The sequence below is a fragment of the Egretta garzetta genome, unplaced genomic scaffold, assembly GCF_000687185.1.
Source record: "Egretta garzetta isolate BGI_Z169 unplaced genomic scaffold, ASM68718v1 scaffold185, whole genome shotgun sequence".
Taxonomy (NCBI): Eukaryota; Metazoa; Chordata; class Aves; order Pelecaniformes; family Ardeidae; genus Egretta; species Egretta garzetta.
Genome location: NW_009259595.1, coordinates 1,323,643 through 1,339,297, shown reverse-complemented (window position 1 = coordinate 1,339,297; position 15,655 = coordinate 1,323,643). Strand labels below are relative to the sequence as shown.

Genomic DNA, 15,655 nt, shown 5'->3' with positions numbered 1-15,655 from the left:
ATCAGCAGCCTGCTCCTCTGCTCTCCATCACCGTCACCCCATTACAGCTCTCACTCCAACACCATCCCTGGCCTCAAGTTTCAGGCCAGACTTCCTCACCCTTTAGCATCATCCCAGTGATTTCCAGGTTACCCTGCTCTCTCACCCCAGAACTGCATCAAATCGCACACGTTGGAGGGAACAACGCAGAACAAGTAGCTTGCTGTCTGCAAGCCAGCTGTGCCACGGCACCAGAGCCCAGCTGCAGAAACTCCTCATACAGTCCAGACCCTGCCACTCCTGCTCTACGGGCAGCTCTGACCAGCATGCCCATTGCAGAAAAATAAGGTGCCTTTGTTGATCAGGAACAACTGTTTTCGTGCCATCATTTCTTGCCATTAAACTATCGGTGCTGCAGATTTCAAAGTTGAGATTTTTGTGGTTTTCTTTAAAAGAGCAGTGAAACAGCCTAAGTGGGCTCTGCCACTGAACGCCTCCTCCCAAACAAGTGACCAAGCCTCAGGTTTTAATGGAGTTTTACAGAAGAGAGGAAACTTCCAGCCAGTATTGACAAGAATGGTGATTGTGTTCCTCTTTTTTTAAATACTGTTTCTATACCTGCAAGTCAGGGCTCTTGAGAAGTGCATTTATTTTATTTTTTTTTGAGTAGCCTCCTTTGGCAGCTTAGAAAGAGCACATATATATACTGCAGCTTAAAGCAATGTCATGTATAAAGTAAAGAAAAAGGTAGCCTGCCTCCTCACGGTTTCTTGTCCTCGTTTTTCTTGAGGGATCCTCTTCTCTATTATCATTCATATTTTGGTCAAAATCCTTCAGTTCCACTGATCCCGGAGGCACTTTCTGGTAGTTGAGACTTGCTTCTGGAATGTGCTGCACCAACTTGGAAATAACGAGGAATGAGTCATTAAAAATTAGTAGGGAAGGAGGCACACAGGCACTCACTGCAGGTAGTGCAGATTTTCAGGCAAGCCCCAGAGGAACACTGATTCATTTAAGTCTTGTTCAGACAGGTATGGGCTCCTAAGCAAATTACTAGACCCCAGTCCTGCAAGCATCTACCCACTGGAGTCATCCTACGAAACTCAGTGGGGCGATTCCACTTTATAATTTTGAGACTGAGCACATAGTTGAAAAATACATCTTTGCCTTTTTTGAGTTTAGGCTAAAACTCAAAAAAGCCCTGTTTTCCCATATCCGATGTTTTAATATATCAATGCAACATTAAAGCCACACTAAAATTAAGCAGAAACCACTTAGTAACACATGAAAGAGATGAAAGGGCAATACGAACCCACTGATAATGCAAATAATTAACAGGAAGAACAGAAAAGGCAAGACACCTACTCCTGTTTGGTTGACTAACAGACAAAAAACTCTAAAAGAAGGGGAGGAAAATAACAGTGACAAGACAGAGACACAAAAATAATGGGATGGAAAGTGCACCTGAGATGGATATGCCAGCCGAAAAGATCTACGAGCAATCTGTGTTAAAACAGAAACAGAGATCAATGCTAGTGAATGACTGTGACAGCAAGTATCACAGAGAACAAGTGGTTTGGGGTTATTTTGGGTTGACATTCCCAAAAGCGCATTCCTGAGGACCAGCACTCGATGCCCACCCCCCTCATGCACTGAAGCCCAGGGAGGTTCTGGTCACCAACCAGTTCTGCAGAGGCGGTCTCGGGCAGCTCCCCAGTTACTTCGAAATGGACTGTGCTGAGTGAAATCCAGCAGCCCTCCGAACACAGAGAGTGGGCTAAACATACAGCCCAGGAGGCTCTTTGGTTGGCAAAGCACACAGCTCTTGCGAGGAAACCATGTGCCATCCAAGGTCCAGGCTCCCCACACTCTACGCAATAGCACTTGGGTTATACACAGGCAGAAGGTATGAGATATTATGGTACAGGAGCACAACAGCTAAAACGTTTAACTAATAAGCTTCTCTTTTTGAAGCATCCTTTCGTGAAGTGCAGAAACAGTAAGTTAGGCTGCTGGCAGTGGTGAAACAGCACCAGGAGGGAAGGAGATATCCCTACAGTCCAGCAGTTCTCAGCACAACCAGTTGAAAACATGGTAAGGGCAGCACCTGCTCCCCTATCACCAGGAGATTTTCGTATGTGACCTGGGCTGTTTTCATGCTTTGTGTTCTGTCACACCTGTAAGCATTTCCTCTCATCATACCAACACCCATACAGAGTACGCTAAACAGCTATTTAACAAGCATAATTGGGCTCTTCAGTTTTTGCCATATCATTATCAACTTTAAAAAAAGACCAACCAAAAGAATTTCATGCGGGGCTAAAATCTGCAGAAGTGGCCAGTGATTTGGGATGACCCACTTGACTACACTTGCAGTAGCTGAGCTTTCAGTTTGACTGCTCGGTTCTGCAGAAAGCTGGGTCCTGTGAAACCTCCACACCCACAACCCAAGGCATGCCAAACAACCCCTGGCTTTGGTAAACAGGAATCATGTACGTTTCACTCTTGCTGAACTCTTTTTTTTTGTTTGTTTTGTTTGTGGTTTTTTTTTTTTTTTCTTAATTTGTAGCAGTACTCAGCTCAGTATGCCAAGAATCTAGGTTATTATAAACTAGACAGCTGAAGCTACAAAAACAAACATAACCACCCCAAACATGCACTGGGGAAACTGAAAACCTCCCTGGCAAACATCCAAGCCAACACTGGACCTGAAAGGACAGAACACGAAGAATAAGGTTTAAATCTAAGGCTCCATTTTAACTTTTAAGAGAACACTCATAATTTTAATCTTTAACCAAGCTTCGGAATAAAAGTAATTTAAAAAGCAATTCATTTGAGGCTGAGAAATGCTGTGCCACACACTGGTCCAAAGTGAGGCTTCTGGTACAGCATTAAAATCTCAAAAGTTCCAGCATCAGTACTTGTTTTTTCCTGCATTTTTCCCCACTTTATTAGAATAGGTATAAATATTTAGTAGTAGAAAAATCAAGAGCTAGCAGAATGGCATACAACACTGCCAGAGCCAGAGCAGTATAAGAGACAGTCACACACAGCAAACATTTTTTATTCACATATTCCCTTTTATCAGATGTTTTAATACCTTACTGTCATAACTATAGTAGCTATTTCTCATCACTATGTCCTTTCCTAGCATATTCCCTGCTCACTGCCAGGGGGGTTGGACCAGATGACCTCTAAAGATCCCTTCCAGCCCAAAACAATCTATGATTCTACATTTAATATAAAGTTATTCAATAAACACTCTCAAAATTCACAGTACTTAGCATCACACAATGATCTCCAGATATTTCCTAGCAACTTCCCTGTATTAAGCCAAAATAATTGGTTTTAGCGCAGATTCAGCATAATCTAGACTGAGGGAAGCATGCCCGCTGATTCCAGTCCAGTTCCAAAGATGAGATATGTGTTTATTAAACCCACATCAGATTATATTGCTCCCATTCATGACATGACCCCCAAGATGCACCGTTCAGGATCCCAAGCTATTCAGGATTCAGCTCCACATCTCAGCGCCGCCAGTAGAAAGTCCTGCTGATTTAACTCATCCTTGGCTATCACTAACACAGAGCAGCTCCACTAATGCATGGCGGTATTTTGGGTGCAACTCAAATGGCCTCCCAGCCACTGGCCCTGCTGAAATCATGCTGCTATCCAACCCTATTTGGAATGAGTCCAGATAAAAGTCTTTATGGTGGTTTCAGCCACCACTGGCTGAACACACCAAAGGCTATGGCTCCTAATCTGTCTTCATAGGCTCCTAAGACTGCTTCTTCATTTACACCACTGTGAAATCTCAGAAACTGCTCTAGCAGTGGGCATTGCCAGCAGCATTACCTACAGTGCGACACAGCCCTACATTTGCTCTCCTGGCTGTTGCGAGGGGGCTGACTGGCACATCCCACACAGCGCACGGCAGCGCTGCAAAGCCATGTTGCAGAGAAACCCTCAATTCGCTCGGGTCCCAGCAGTCCTGGCTTTGTAATCGTGCCATTCACAGCATCACAACCACGTGCTTTGGGGCCCATCGCTTTGCACAGAGTAGAAACACTGTGTTTTGCAGGTGTTCTTCCTCTAACAGCAAAGGACATCCCTCTGTATGAGCTGACTTATGGTGGTACTTTTCAGGGGCACCCCGCAAAAAAGCAGGTGCACTGATTTTCTGGATGGAAGCGGGTGCAGAGTACTGGTCATTACTAACCCACAGCAAACGTTTCATTTGCAAGTCATAAGTAAGGTAGATTTGTGACCTTAACTGCTCAAAAAGAATAATACAAAAGGCAGTTTTGCAGGTGTGGCACTTGCATGGAAACAAAACAATAAGCCACTTTATCTCAGAGCCTGAAGTTATTGCGAAACATTCATGCACTGTGGCTCCAAGCAGCCTGGGGAAAAAAACCCTCCCTGAGCAGGCTACAGGTGACCTCTGTTTAACACAAGCACAGCCACACTCCCCTGACCCTCTGGGCATTTCCCTAAACTTCTGCTTTGCACCTTCAGTGATGAACACAGCAGGGTCATAGGGCCTCCAACTACTCTCTTGGCAGGGTAACAGGTTTGGTCCTCAGCTTTGAACCCTGCTTAGGATAGGTCTGCAATTCTCACAACAAAGACAACAGCACATAAAAGTGAGCTGTGTATTTTTAAGCCCATGCTGGTGGTAGGCAGGAGCGAATTTGGATTTAAACAGCAGCAAAGGCAATTTTGCTTTAGCAGCTGGAGTCTCCTGGTGACCTTGCAGCCAAGTTTGAGCTGAGCCGAGCCCCTGTGCTGCGGCACTGATGAGCCAAATTAAGAAATCGCCTCTCTTCTCCCCACTCCAGTGCAGAAAAACTGCGTTACACAGTTTGGGAGGAAGCCACAGCTTCACTGAAGAGCTGGAGGACTGCACTTCCCAAGCTAACTGCCTTCCTCCTTGCCCACCTTGCAGGCTGGAGAATAGTAGAGTAGAGATGGAGGGAAGGGATGCAAGTAACACCTGCACAGTGTTTCAACAGCCCTGGCAGAAAGGACGCAGCAGATGTACAAAATACATAGCTGATGCAGAGTGTGCAGGCAGAGCATGTGGTCAGTGCCTTGTCTAAAACAAGAAGGGAGGCTCTGGCTCCCTGGCACAGCAGTGCAGCACACGCACTCCATCCTGTTCCTCAGATGCAAACTTCAGGGACCAAAGTCCGATTAGAGGCCATGAAATCCTTAGGAAATAGTATGACTTGCACCTCTTGCAAGGCTGGCTATGGCACAGAAGAGGGCAAAATAAAGAACACCCTAAACAGTCTGCAGTCAGTCTTTCTGGTGGTGTTTTTTAGGAGGACAGGGGATGAAGGTTTTTCAATGCTGCCGCAACTGGGGATGCTGCCCTGGTCTCCCACCACAACCATACCCCACATACTTACTAGCATTCAGAGGCAGAGATTTCTGTCATTCAGGGTCTTACCTCTTCTCTCGCTGATATGGTGGAAGCAGGAGTGTTGGGTACAGAGCTGAGGGAGGTGCTGAGTCCTGTCCCCGATGAGCTCTGTGAGTCCCCGTCTCCAGCAACATCATGAATCTCTCGAGCAAGGATGGCCACATCCTTCACCAAGGTTTGACTGAGCCTAAAGCACAAGGCATGCAGCAGAGCCATTAGGGTACATGATACAACAAGCCTCATATTCATAAAACATAAAAAGAGCAGCCACAAAAAGTTTGTGGGAGCTATAACCTCTGCAGAGACTAGGGAAAGCAGGCTTTTTTGGGGTGCTTTGGCAGGGTGCTGAGGAACATTCTGGCTGCACACAAAATAAATCCACTCCCCTCCTGAACCCAGCTTTCAAAGCAGAGATTTGATAAAAAGCAAATTCTATTGAGTACACACTACCAGAAAGTATTGGAGACAATCCATAAAGAAGCTTTAGTTATTGCTCCCCCACTCATCCACCATCCACTCTATTTCCCCCTTTTTTTTTTAGTAGAACACAGTCAATTTTTTTTCTTCAGACTTCTTTGTTTCCCCTTAAAAAGCCCACACAAGGAAAAAAAAAAAAGCTTTTTTCTTTATTACTTAAATAATAAAACCTTAAATTCTCTTCCCTTCTTCCTTACCATTTATAGACTGGACATCAAAATATGCCTCCACATTCCCCAGAAGGGCTGCGGAATTACCAGGGTAGGCATGGCATACCTTAGAGGGATCTGGTTTTCAGAAACCAAGTCTTGAAACTTCAAGCCCCTTGAGAGGTGTCCAGTTAACGCTCAGCGACTGCACCACTCTGCTCTACTTGCTCGAGATCTCAAAAACAGTTTCTAAGTGTCTGGACTGTTGCTAACAGAGCCTAAAAAAACCCTTCAGACTGAAAGTAGCTGATGTGATAATTCTAAAGAACCGCTTCTAAGAGAAAAAAAGATAATCTTCCAGCTAGCTAGCTTCAGCCGAAAGACGCTTTCTTCTTTAATTCAAAAAACGAAGCAATGTAATAAAACTGTCAGTTCATCAAAACATTTACTCGGAAAGAAAATGCATAATTGAGCTAAGAAAAAGCAGTTTGATCTGCCTGCCTGAGATGCCCCCTACCCGCGCTAGTTTGGATAGTGCTGTCACCCAACGCATCCATTATGTGATTCACTTACTGTAAACAAGTGGCATTTTCCCTTTTAACTCTCTCTGACTCCTCTAAACCCCTCCCAGTTAATTTGGGAGCAGCAACGGAAATCAGAACCGCCTGCAATTACGAAGCAGACTCTGTGACCGAGCCCTGCAACGTGCAGCGCCAGACACGTCTGACGCAACCGTTTATTTATAGCTGCTGCAACCCAAAGCGCTCTCCCGCGCTAGGAACGCTGCTAGGAGGGAAGGCAGCGTCTCCCACACGCACGCATCGTGCGGCACAGGTAACGCAGCCTGGTCTGAAGGCCGACACGCTTTCTAGCAGCCTGACAGAAGAAGAAAAGCCCTTTCGAGATCAGTGCGGCAAGTGGTACGAGTGACGTGGAAGTGCTGACCAAAGGCAGACAGAAGACAGCTTCCTCCGTCAAAAGTATTTCAAGTATGGCCAGTACAATGGAAGACCAGTATTTCTGGAAAGTTGGCATAATACAGTTGCATATTAGAGATGTCAAATCTCAAACACCACCGTTCCAAAAAGGAATCTAAAAGCATCTATTTGCTTTACTGCTGAGGTCCTCTAGGCAACCATCAGACCACCAGTATACAATAGGTCATGTATCCCAGGACATCAAGCTAAGCAACGACTCGTTTAATACACTGGGCCCAGACAGATTTTCTTGTTTGGATTCAATTGTGCCAAGCAACAAGATTTCTGCCCCGCAGCAACTGCTTAACTGCTCCCTCACCGGCTTCAGGCAAAACAGCTTCAACAGTTTACATATTCAGTCTTGCTAATCCTTTTGACTTCCTCTGCAGAGAATTAGAGGACAGTTCACATCAACAGGTCCATGCACACACAGGGACTTCCAGCAGAAAGCAGAGATAAGCAGGTATAGACAGTTACCTCTTTTGACAGAGCTACAAAGAGGAGACCTGTCCACAAACTGAAGACACAGTGCCCTGCACCTTGGCATTTTCTAGAGATAAGGTACAGCCAGCACAGCTTAGCACAGGCTGCAAAGCTTCATCAAAACCTTCCAAGTCTGAACAAGCCTATGTGTAGATACAAAGGAGAGGGAGGGCACACAAAGAACAGGAGAGAGTGCCTCTCTTTCTACCTCCGCACCGGGGTTTGATTTGAACACCAAGGAAAACTCAATCCATTTTCAACGTGTGGGTCAATACATAAGGCCCCACCTCACCTGGCTATTTCTGCTATCTCTGCTGTTTGTGCCATGAAGTTGTAGGGGTCAGGGTGATCATCAAAATCTTCATCATCATCCGTTTCTCTGCCATTGTGCTTCTGCTTGCTCAGCCCAGAGCCACGTATCCTCGGTGTTTGTGTGGCTGTTGAAGTATGGGAGCGTTTGTGTTTAGGGGAGCTGTGATTTGAGCCATACTCTTCCTCCGAAGTAGAAGTGTAATCTGAACCCTGTGGTCTCCGCCTTGATGCTTATAAAAAATGAATTGGTTTCAGATCGTGGAAAGTAGTGAAGAATAACTACAAAAGGGCAAAAAGGTAACACAAAACTAGCCCAAGAGCACAAGGAAAGGAGAGCTTCTGTGCAGATTTTAAGCTAAACAACACACTCTCAGAGCTTATTCCAAAGTTGAGCACTTCTGTGGCTCCCATTCACTATACAAATTTGGAGTGGGAAATTCCAATGGAAAAGCAAAATGGCTGTGTTAACAACTCCAATGCAGTAAATTATTACCACAGACTTGGCTTTCCATGCACAGAAGCTCTGTATGTAAGTAGCACACGTTTCAGACTCCTCACAGTCCCACAGAAGTCCCCTTCTAAAGAGAGCCCAGTTTTCAAGCCTGCAGACACCTTTCCAAGTAGTCGCAAGTACAAGCAGAAGGAGGGTTTTTTGAGTGAAGAACAGATGACAGTGCTTGGTGTTATTTCCAAAAGTCCACACCCCCATGTTCACCCCCTGCTTCGCAATTCACCATTAATGACACTTTACGAGAAAGAGCATTCACACAGTCAGGAGTGGCTTCAACCCCTGGAGCCAAGTGGAAGCTGCCCACTTATCCCAACCGGTTCTGCAGATATGTAGACACCCAGGTCCTGCTTGCATGGGAAGCATCGGTATGTCCTTATTTGAAAACTGGGCTCCTTGTGTTCGCTGCCTCACTACACTCTCTACAGATACCACTTCATTCCCTTCCATCCTTCCCTGGAGAATGAAGACCCACCAAACACAGAACCAGCAGAGTTATTTCATATCACAACACCTAAAAGCTTCACTGTGTTATCAAGATTATCATAACACTGAACCACTGTAAGCAAATTAAGCTAGTAACATAGATCATACAAAAAAAAAAAAAAAAACAAAACTAATTTGGCATATAAGATTCAGGTAGAAACTACAGATAGTTACTGTATAGTGAAAAAAAACATTCCTAGACGTCGCTATCTCAGCTGTAGCTATATAAACATCTTGGCTTACAGGAAAAAAATAAAGTTGCTCATATTCCAACAGTAGAGACGTATATTGTTTTTTAAACACAGGTTTAGAATCAAGAGGTCACCCTGTCATTGAACAATTTTAAAACGAAGAGCCTGATTTTCCATCCCTGTTTGCCAAGGTAAATCAGAGACAGGCCCTTAGCTTCAGAACCGGTAACTTGAATTATTCTGATGTTATCTATGTGTTTCACATGAAGTTACTTCAGAAGGCCCAACAATCTACTGGCATTTCTTGTCTCGTGGTCAGATAGTTCATTTTTCCTCCATTAGCAAGATTAACTTTCTCCCACTCGGAGATTTGGAAACTATTGGGGTTAGCTAACTGCTTTAAGAAATCCTGAAATAAATCAGCCACATCTACCTGCTCACTCCCAAGGCTTGATGCTCAATGCTTTCAACGGTTATTGTATCATGCTAAAAAAAAAATCTCTTGATGGCACAGTGCAAGAGTTCAGTTTATCAGTGTTTCACTTTTGTTCCAGGAACGGGGTGCTAGGTGTTGATTGACTATATCTATAGTAGCATTAGTATAGGAACATGCATCACACACTTGGTACAGCACGATGAAGCATGAAGTACACTAGTACACTTAGAGCTCATGCAAGGTCCACAATCCTATCACGGAATTAGGAGGTTAGTATTTTAGGAGCAACTAATTCAGAGGAAGGATTAGCATCATCTGCTGCAACTACGCACAACAAAAGGTGTTAGCATGCAGCTACAGAGCTCTGGAAATCAAAAACCAATTCATTTAAACCAAGAACTGGCCAACACTTATCATTTTTCTCCAAATGATTTGAAGTCTGTGGTCCATAGGCAGAGGGAGTGCAGAGAGTGCTTCCTGTTCGGAAAACTCTGACCACATTATTTTGCTTTTAATTTGTTATTGTTTAACAAGAAGTCAATAATAGCATCATCTCAAAAAAGGCGAGAGGAGAGATTGTACGTACTCTTTTAGCTTATTCACCTTCTGATTTACATGCATATACACGTGTAAGAAAAAAAATCATTAAAATCAAAGGAAAGCTGGATGCACTAAACCAATTCAAATCAAAACAAGCAGCAAATAACATTTTTAGCATGCAATAAAAATGAATACTGCAGGAAGGACAATTATTTCAGGTGCATGAAAATATAGGAAAAGGACACATTCAGAACTAAGACCCCTTACAAAAACACAGATCTGCTGAAAATAGCATCCCTCTCAACAGGCCTGAGAAGCCCAGCCAAAGGGGATCCTCCTGTCCCTTCACCCCTCCATCATTCCTAAAAACCTAAGCAAACAGATCTGCTTTGCCACATCCATGGTAGGTCAAGGACTACAGGCATAGACCAGGACTTACACCAAAGGTGTTGGGGACAATCTCTGATTACCAATCACCATCTTAGAGTTGCCATCTGCATTGTCCCCACCTCTTAATTGAAGGCTGATTTCAATGTAACAAATGTCAATATTGCAAGGGTCTCCTGAGTGCACAGCTGCAGGGCAAGATAGCCCCCAAACCTCTCCCTCGTGGGAAACACGACTGTGCACCTGCCTCACCTATGGCAGAAGTGAATGAAAATACACAGTAGCAGGAATCCTTTGGGGCAATCAATGTGTGGTGTCCAGCTCCACATTTGCATTTACAGGAAGAACAAGGGAACAGCTTTCACAACACAGGGACCTTTCCTTCTTGTTGTCCTGTTTCAGATGCCTTCAAACCTGCCACCTTGGACATCAGCTGTCATCAACACCATTATAAGCTCTCTGGGAACAAATTGAATCTTGGAAGTCAAAGAAAAACTGAACAGAATTCCTTGTAGCACTGGAAAGGCATTAAATTCTACCTTTTTAACAGAAAAAATGGTCAACATGCTTCTGTCAAATGGCAACTGGTTGTTCAAAAAACGGAGTCACTGGGAGGGGGAAGCTATCTGCAGTATCTTCACAGACAATGCCACAATATCATCTCACTGGGTATGAGAGATGCTCTGTTGTCTCTAAACCCACAGAAATTGCAATCTCCATACCTCTCATTAATGCAGACTTCTGTACTCACCAACACAGCACTCGTGTTACTGAGATACCAATCCTTGGCAACCATGTGCAGCCTATAGATCAGAAAGAGGGCAATAGAGAAGAGACATAAAGCACAAGCACTTACTGGATGAGGAGGAATACTTGACACTGCTTGAACGGGACCTGCGGAAAGGCTGCTTCGCAGAGGCAGCGGCTGCTGTTTTCCTTGCCGCAGCTCTAACCTCCGCAACTCCTGTCTTCCGATAGGACTCCACACCCCGACCTGAAAACCCCGACTTCGACTGCGCAGTCTCGGAGTCACTGGGCACCGTAAATGAACCTGCCCGTTTCCTCGGCATGGCAAGGATGTCCAGCCGGGAGAGCTTCTTCGTCTCTGTGGATTGCTTGGGGCCCTGAGCTGTGGCTTCAGGGTTGGAGGCCGTTTTCTCAGTATCAACACATTCATTGTCCGAAGCATCTCCCAGCCGGGCACGACGTAGCTTTGAGGCCCTCGTGGGCCGCGGGGTGGATAAACTGTTGGAGCGGGTAAGAACTTGCTGGATTTTCTGCACATTCGAGGTCGTTTTGCTGTGGTCCTCCTTGGCGGCCTGAGTAAAGGGTTTCCTTCTGGGGACTGGCCGGGTTACCGAGTGCTCGTGGTCAGACACGACCGCGTCAGGGACCGGCGAGTAGGGCAGGCTCGAGCTTCTCTCATCATCTGTGAAGTCGAGCGATCCTCGAGCCCCAGCACTCCGCTTCATCTGGAAGCGTTTGGTGGCCTCCGTGCGGTTTGACGCCTCTGGCACTTGCGTTTTCCGCTTCTCCGTCAGCCTGTCCCGAGCACTGGGCTGCCCACACTGGTCCTGGATGGACGGCGTGGAGGAAGATTTCTCCTTCTGCAAACTCGCGACTGCTTTGCGTTTTGGGGCACTCACTGGGACATTCTTGCCGCTCACCAAGCTGACTGTGCTGGCGGTGTCCACATCAGAGTCCCCTGACAAGGAGTCCTCCAGCTGACCAGCAGTTTCTGAGGGCTCCAGCTGTTGGCTTTGACTCAGTAATTTGGCTTCCAGCGCTGCCAAGGCAGTTTCAGTGTCCTTAAGGAGAAGATGAGTCTCCTGACCAAAGTCCATACGGGTTGACCGAACAGCCTCTAAATCTTTAAGCAGAGGGTGACTTGAAATATGCGGGAGTTTATTTTGAGGAACACCACTGCTTGATTTATCTTTGGTAAAACTTTCCTGTCTAACAAAAGATGATGTTTCCTTTCCTGCCACATTTTCCTGATCTTGAGGAAGATTCTGGTGAAGGGAAATAACCACTTTTCCTGCTGCATTAATGTAAGCGCTTACATCCTTGACTGGTGGCTTTCCAAGAACTGGTGTGGCAGCAGCCTTGAAGGAAAACTCCTGATCCTTGCCATCTTTGTCTGCTCGAGCATGGGACACTCTCAGAGAGAGCTTCGAGGGAATCCCCCCATCGTTGCTGTCATCACCAATGTAAAATGAAGTAGAAACTGGCTCACTTACAGCTCTCACATTTGAAACCCGGGAGGCTCCTGGCTGCCGGCTCTCTGATTTTGTTTCTTCCCCCATCTGCTCTAGCATTTTATTGTTCTCTTTGTATTTCTTGCCTTTTTCCATGCTGAAGCCATCGTCAGATCTGCTGGCATCACTGAGGCTGTCTGGATCCAAGTCTTCTTGGATGAAGAGGCGGCTGCTGGGATCGCCCACCACTGCTTGATTTATCTTTGGTAAAACTTTCCTGTCTAACAAAAGATGATGTTTCCTTTCCTGCCACATTTTCCTGATCTTGAGGAAGATTCTGGTGAAGGGAAATAACCACTTTTCCTGCTGCATTAATGTAAGCGCTTACATCCTTGACTGGTGGCTTTCCAAGAACTGGTGTGGCAGCAGCCTTGAAGGAAAACTCCTGATCCTTGCCATCTTTGTCTGCTCGAGCATGGGACACTCTCAGAGAGAGCTTCGAGGGAATCCCCCCATCGTTGCTGTCATCACCAATGTAAAATGAAGTAGAAACTGGCTCACTTACAGCTCTCACATTTGAAACCCGGGAGGCTCCTGGCTGCCGGCTCTCTGATTTTGTTTCTTCCCCCATCTGCTCTAGCATTTTATTGTTCTCTTTGTATTTCTTGCCTTTTTCCATGCTGAAGCCATCGTCAGATCTGCTGGCATCACTGAGGCTGTCTGGATCCAAGTCTTCTTGGATGAAGAGGCGGCTGCTGGGATCGCCGTAGGCTTCCACACAGTGGTCCTTCATGATGGTTCTCTTGGTAACCTCAGAATAGGACTCCTGGCAGACCAGGACCGTGGGCGTGGGGCTGTCTGATTTATCACTTGGTGGGAGTTGGGGAAGAAGGCGCCTTGTTCTAAAGGGCACAGCGTTTTCTGGTTCACCAGGTTTTGGGGCTACACTGCTTTCTGAAGAGAGGTAAGTGGACAAGAATCAACTGTTGTACAACTATACCTCTTATTTATTTAGGAAGAGCTTGATCCTGCAAAGTGCAAATCCACAAAAGTACTCACAAGACACATGCTTAGAACTAAGCTTTTATGTAATATGAATACCAATAGGGTGGGCTTATCAGTATGGGCACGCTTCATAGAAAGGGTGCTTTTATTTTTCCCATGCTGCTGGCCAGGACTTCATATCTGATACCACCTTTAAATACCTGGATAACTGGTTATTTCACTATGGTAATATTTCAAACACACTGGGAGTCAGATTCTCACACAGTGTGGTAACAGTGGCAATGACCTCCGAAACAAAGGTTTCTTCTAATCTTTACTGAATCTATCCATAGCTGTTGATGGCATGAAGATAATGACAAATATTTCCAACCAAAAAAGTTGAAAATGTTTACAAAAGCCAACAAAGCGTTCTTCTCCCTTTCTCACATACCAACAGGACCATGGGGTCTGTAAGCTGTCTTTCCAGTTACGATGGGAGCCTGGTCTCCCCCTGATCCCCTTCTCCCCTCCTACTCAGTTTTCTATGCTGACCTCCCAAACCTGCAACCCCGACAGCAAATCCCAGAACAGCCTAAAATTCTCAGCACAGCCAGACACAGGAGAAGTACACAAAAAAAGCACAAGTCAGCAACGAAGTCCTAGGCAACTTGCAAAGGGCTTTCATCTGCCATCATAAGGCAGTCGAAAGAATCACTGCTAGGGGCTAGTTAACACCGAAAGCCCTTACAAGCTTTGTCCTTCCCAGATGCCCCTTAGTCATGTCAAATGTAACATTTAAGAGCTTCTTGGATGACTCTGAAATGCAAACCAGAGGTGCTCTCCATCTTTACTCCACTAGGAACGATTCACTCTGTCCTTCCCACCCCCAAATACGTTAGCTAAACTAGAAAATAAGCCACAGACAGATGCACAGAAGCCCTTAATTCCTGCTTTTCGTATTATCCTGGCTTAGATTCAGCCACTTTCAAAAAGTAATGTCAGGATGAGACTTACCTGCAGCTCCATCACCCTGCCCGGGGGCAGATCCAGAGTCAGAGTAACTGTCCGCAAGGCTCGCCCACCTAGACACCCACTTTTGACTCCCTTGAGATGCTGCAGACATCTACAACAAGGTGGGGAAGGCTTGTCAGAAAGAGGGTTTGTAAACCATAAATCCTAACCATAAAACCTCTCCTCTCATACACACATCACTCAGTCTCCTCAAAATGGAAATCAATCTACGCATCACATTTCCATCCAGAAAGAAAACCCATCTACACCTCCACCATCCCAGCAAATCCACCTGGACTGCCCGTACCTGCGCATCAGCCTGAGACCCACTCACAGCTTTTGAGGCAAATGCCTGGAGCAAGGGTGACTTCTGACTAGTGCCATTTTCACTGATTAGATGCTGATGAGAGCTGGAGTCGTCTTTTTCACCTTTAATTACTGGTCTAAAGGCTGAAGAGATTCTGGAAAATTCAGGCGACTCAAGAACACCAAAAACCTGAAAAGGTGTTTGCATGGGAAAGATTAAAAAACCCAAGAAAACAGGAAAATATTAGCCCAAAATCCAAATCCATGAAGCATTAGTCACACAAAAACTATGATCCCAAAGGACCAGAAAACACTTGCCAGTGCTTCCATACAAAGTAAATAGTTTTCTTCTCTACTCCACAGTAGCAGCTTTAAATACACTTATTCATGGAATCCCACTCACACCCACCTTTTCTCTCACCCTCATTATTTCAGTGTGTTGCCTTTAACAGTAGTAACTTTCACTGAGAAGGAGTCCCTTTTCAGCCTTGAGAAATTTAGGATGAGTGTCAGGAAGTTATTTACCAGCTAATTCACAGAGAATTAGAAAAAACTGGGAAAGCTCCATCTCCAGGTTCTTTCATAGACTATAGCAGAGAGTGGGCTGAGCAAAGCAGCCTTGCGCTGCTACATGAGGACCTGGGAAAGGTCCTCAGAGATAAGCAAGTGTTTGAATTAGCTGGCCAGATTCCCTCTGGAGACAGACAGGCTGTCCTAGGGGGGTGACCAAGATCCATGCCTCTGAAGGGCTTGTTTTTCTTTCCTGACTCGAAGTAGCTCAGAGGAAGATGCCACCATGGATG

At 45.5% G+C, this 15,655-nt stretch overlaps 1 protein-coding gene across 1 annotated transcript in view; it reads right to left on the bottom strand.

Moving 5' to 3' along the window:
• The window catches only part of CEP170B (centrosomal protein 170B), a 54,840-nt gene that overhangs the window by 3,928 nt on the left and 35,257 nt on the right, over positions 1 to 15,655 (bottom strand). Inside the window, exons 9-15 of the mRNA XM_035893688.1 lie at positions 14,841 to 15,042; positions 14,550 to 14,651; positions 12,940 to 13,505; positions 11,210 to 12,875; positions 7,786 to 8,035; positions 5,435 to 5,594; positions 736 to 879 (exon numbers count right to left, since the gene is read on the bottom strand). Of these exons, the coding sequence (XP_035749581.1) occupies positions 736 to 879; positions 5,435 to 5,594; positions 7,786 to 8,035; positions 11,210 to 12,875; positions 12,940 to 13,505; positions 14,550 to 14,651; positions 14,841 to 15,042 (3,090 nt within the window). The remainder of the gene's footprint in view (positions 1 to 735; positions 880 to 5,434; positions 5,595 to 7,785; positions 8,036 to 11,209; positions 12,876 to 12,939; positions 13,506 to 14,549; positions 14,652 to 14,840; positions 15,043 to 15,655) is intronic.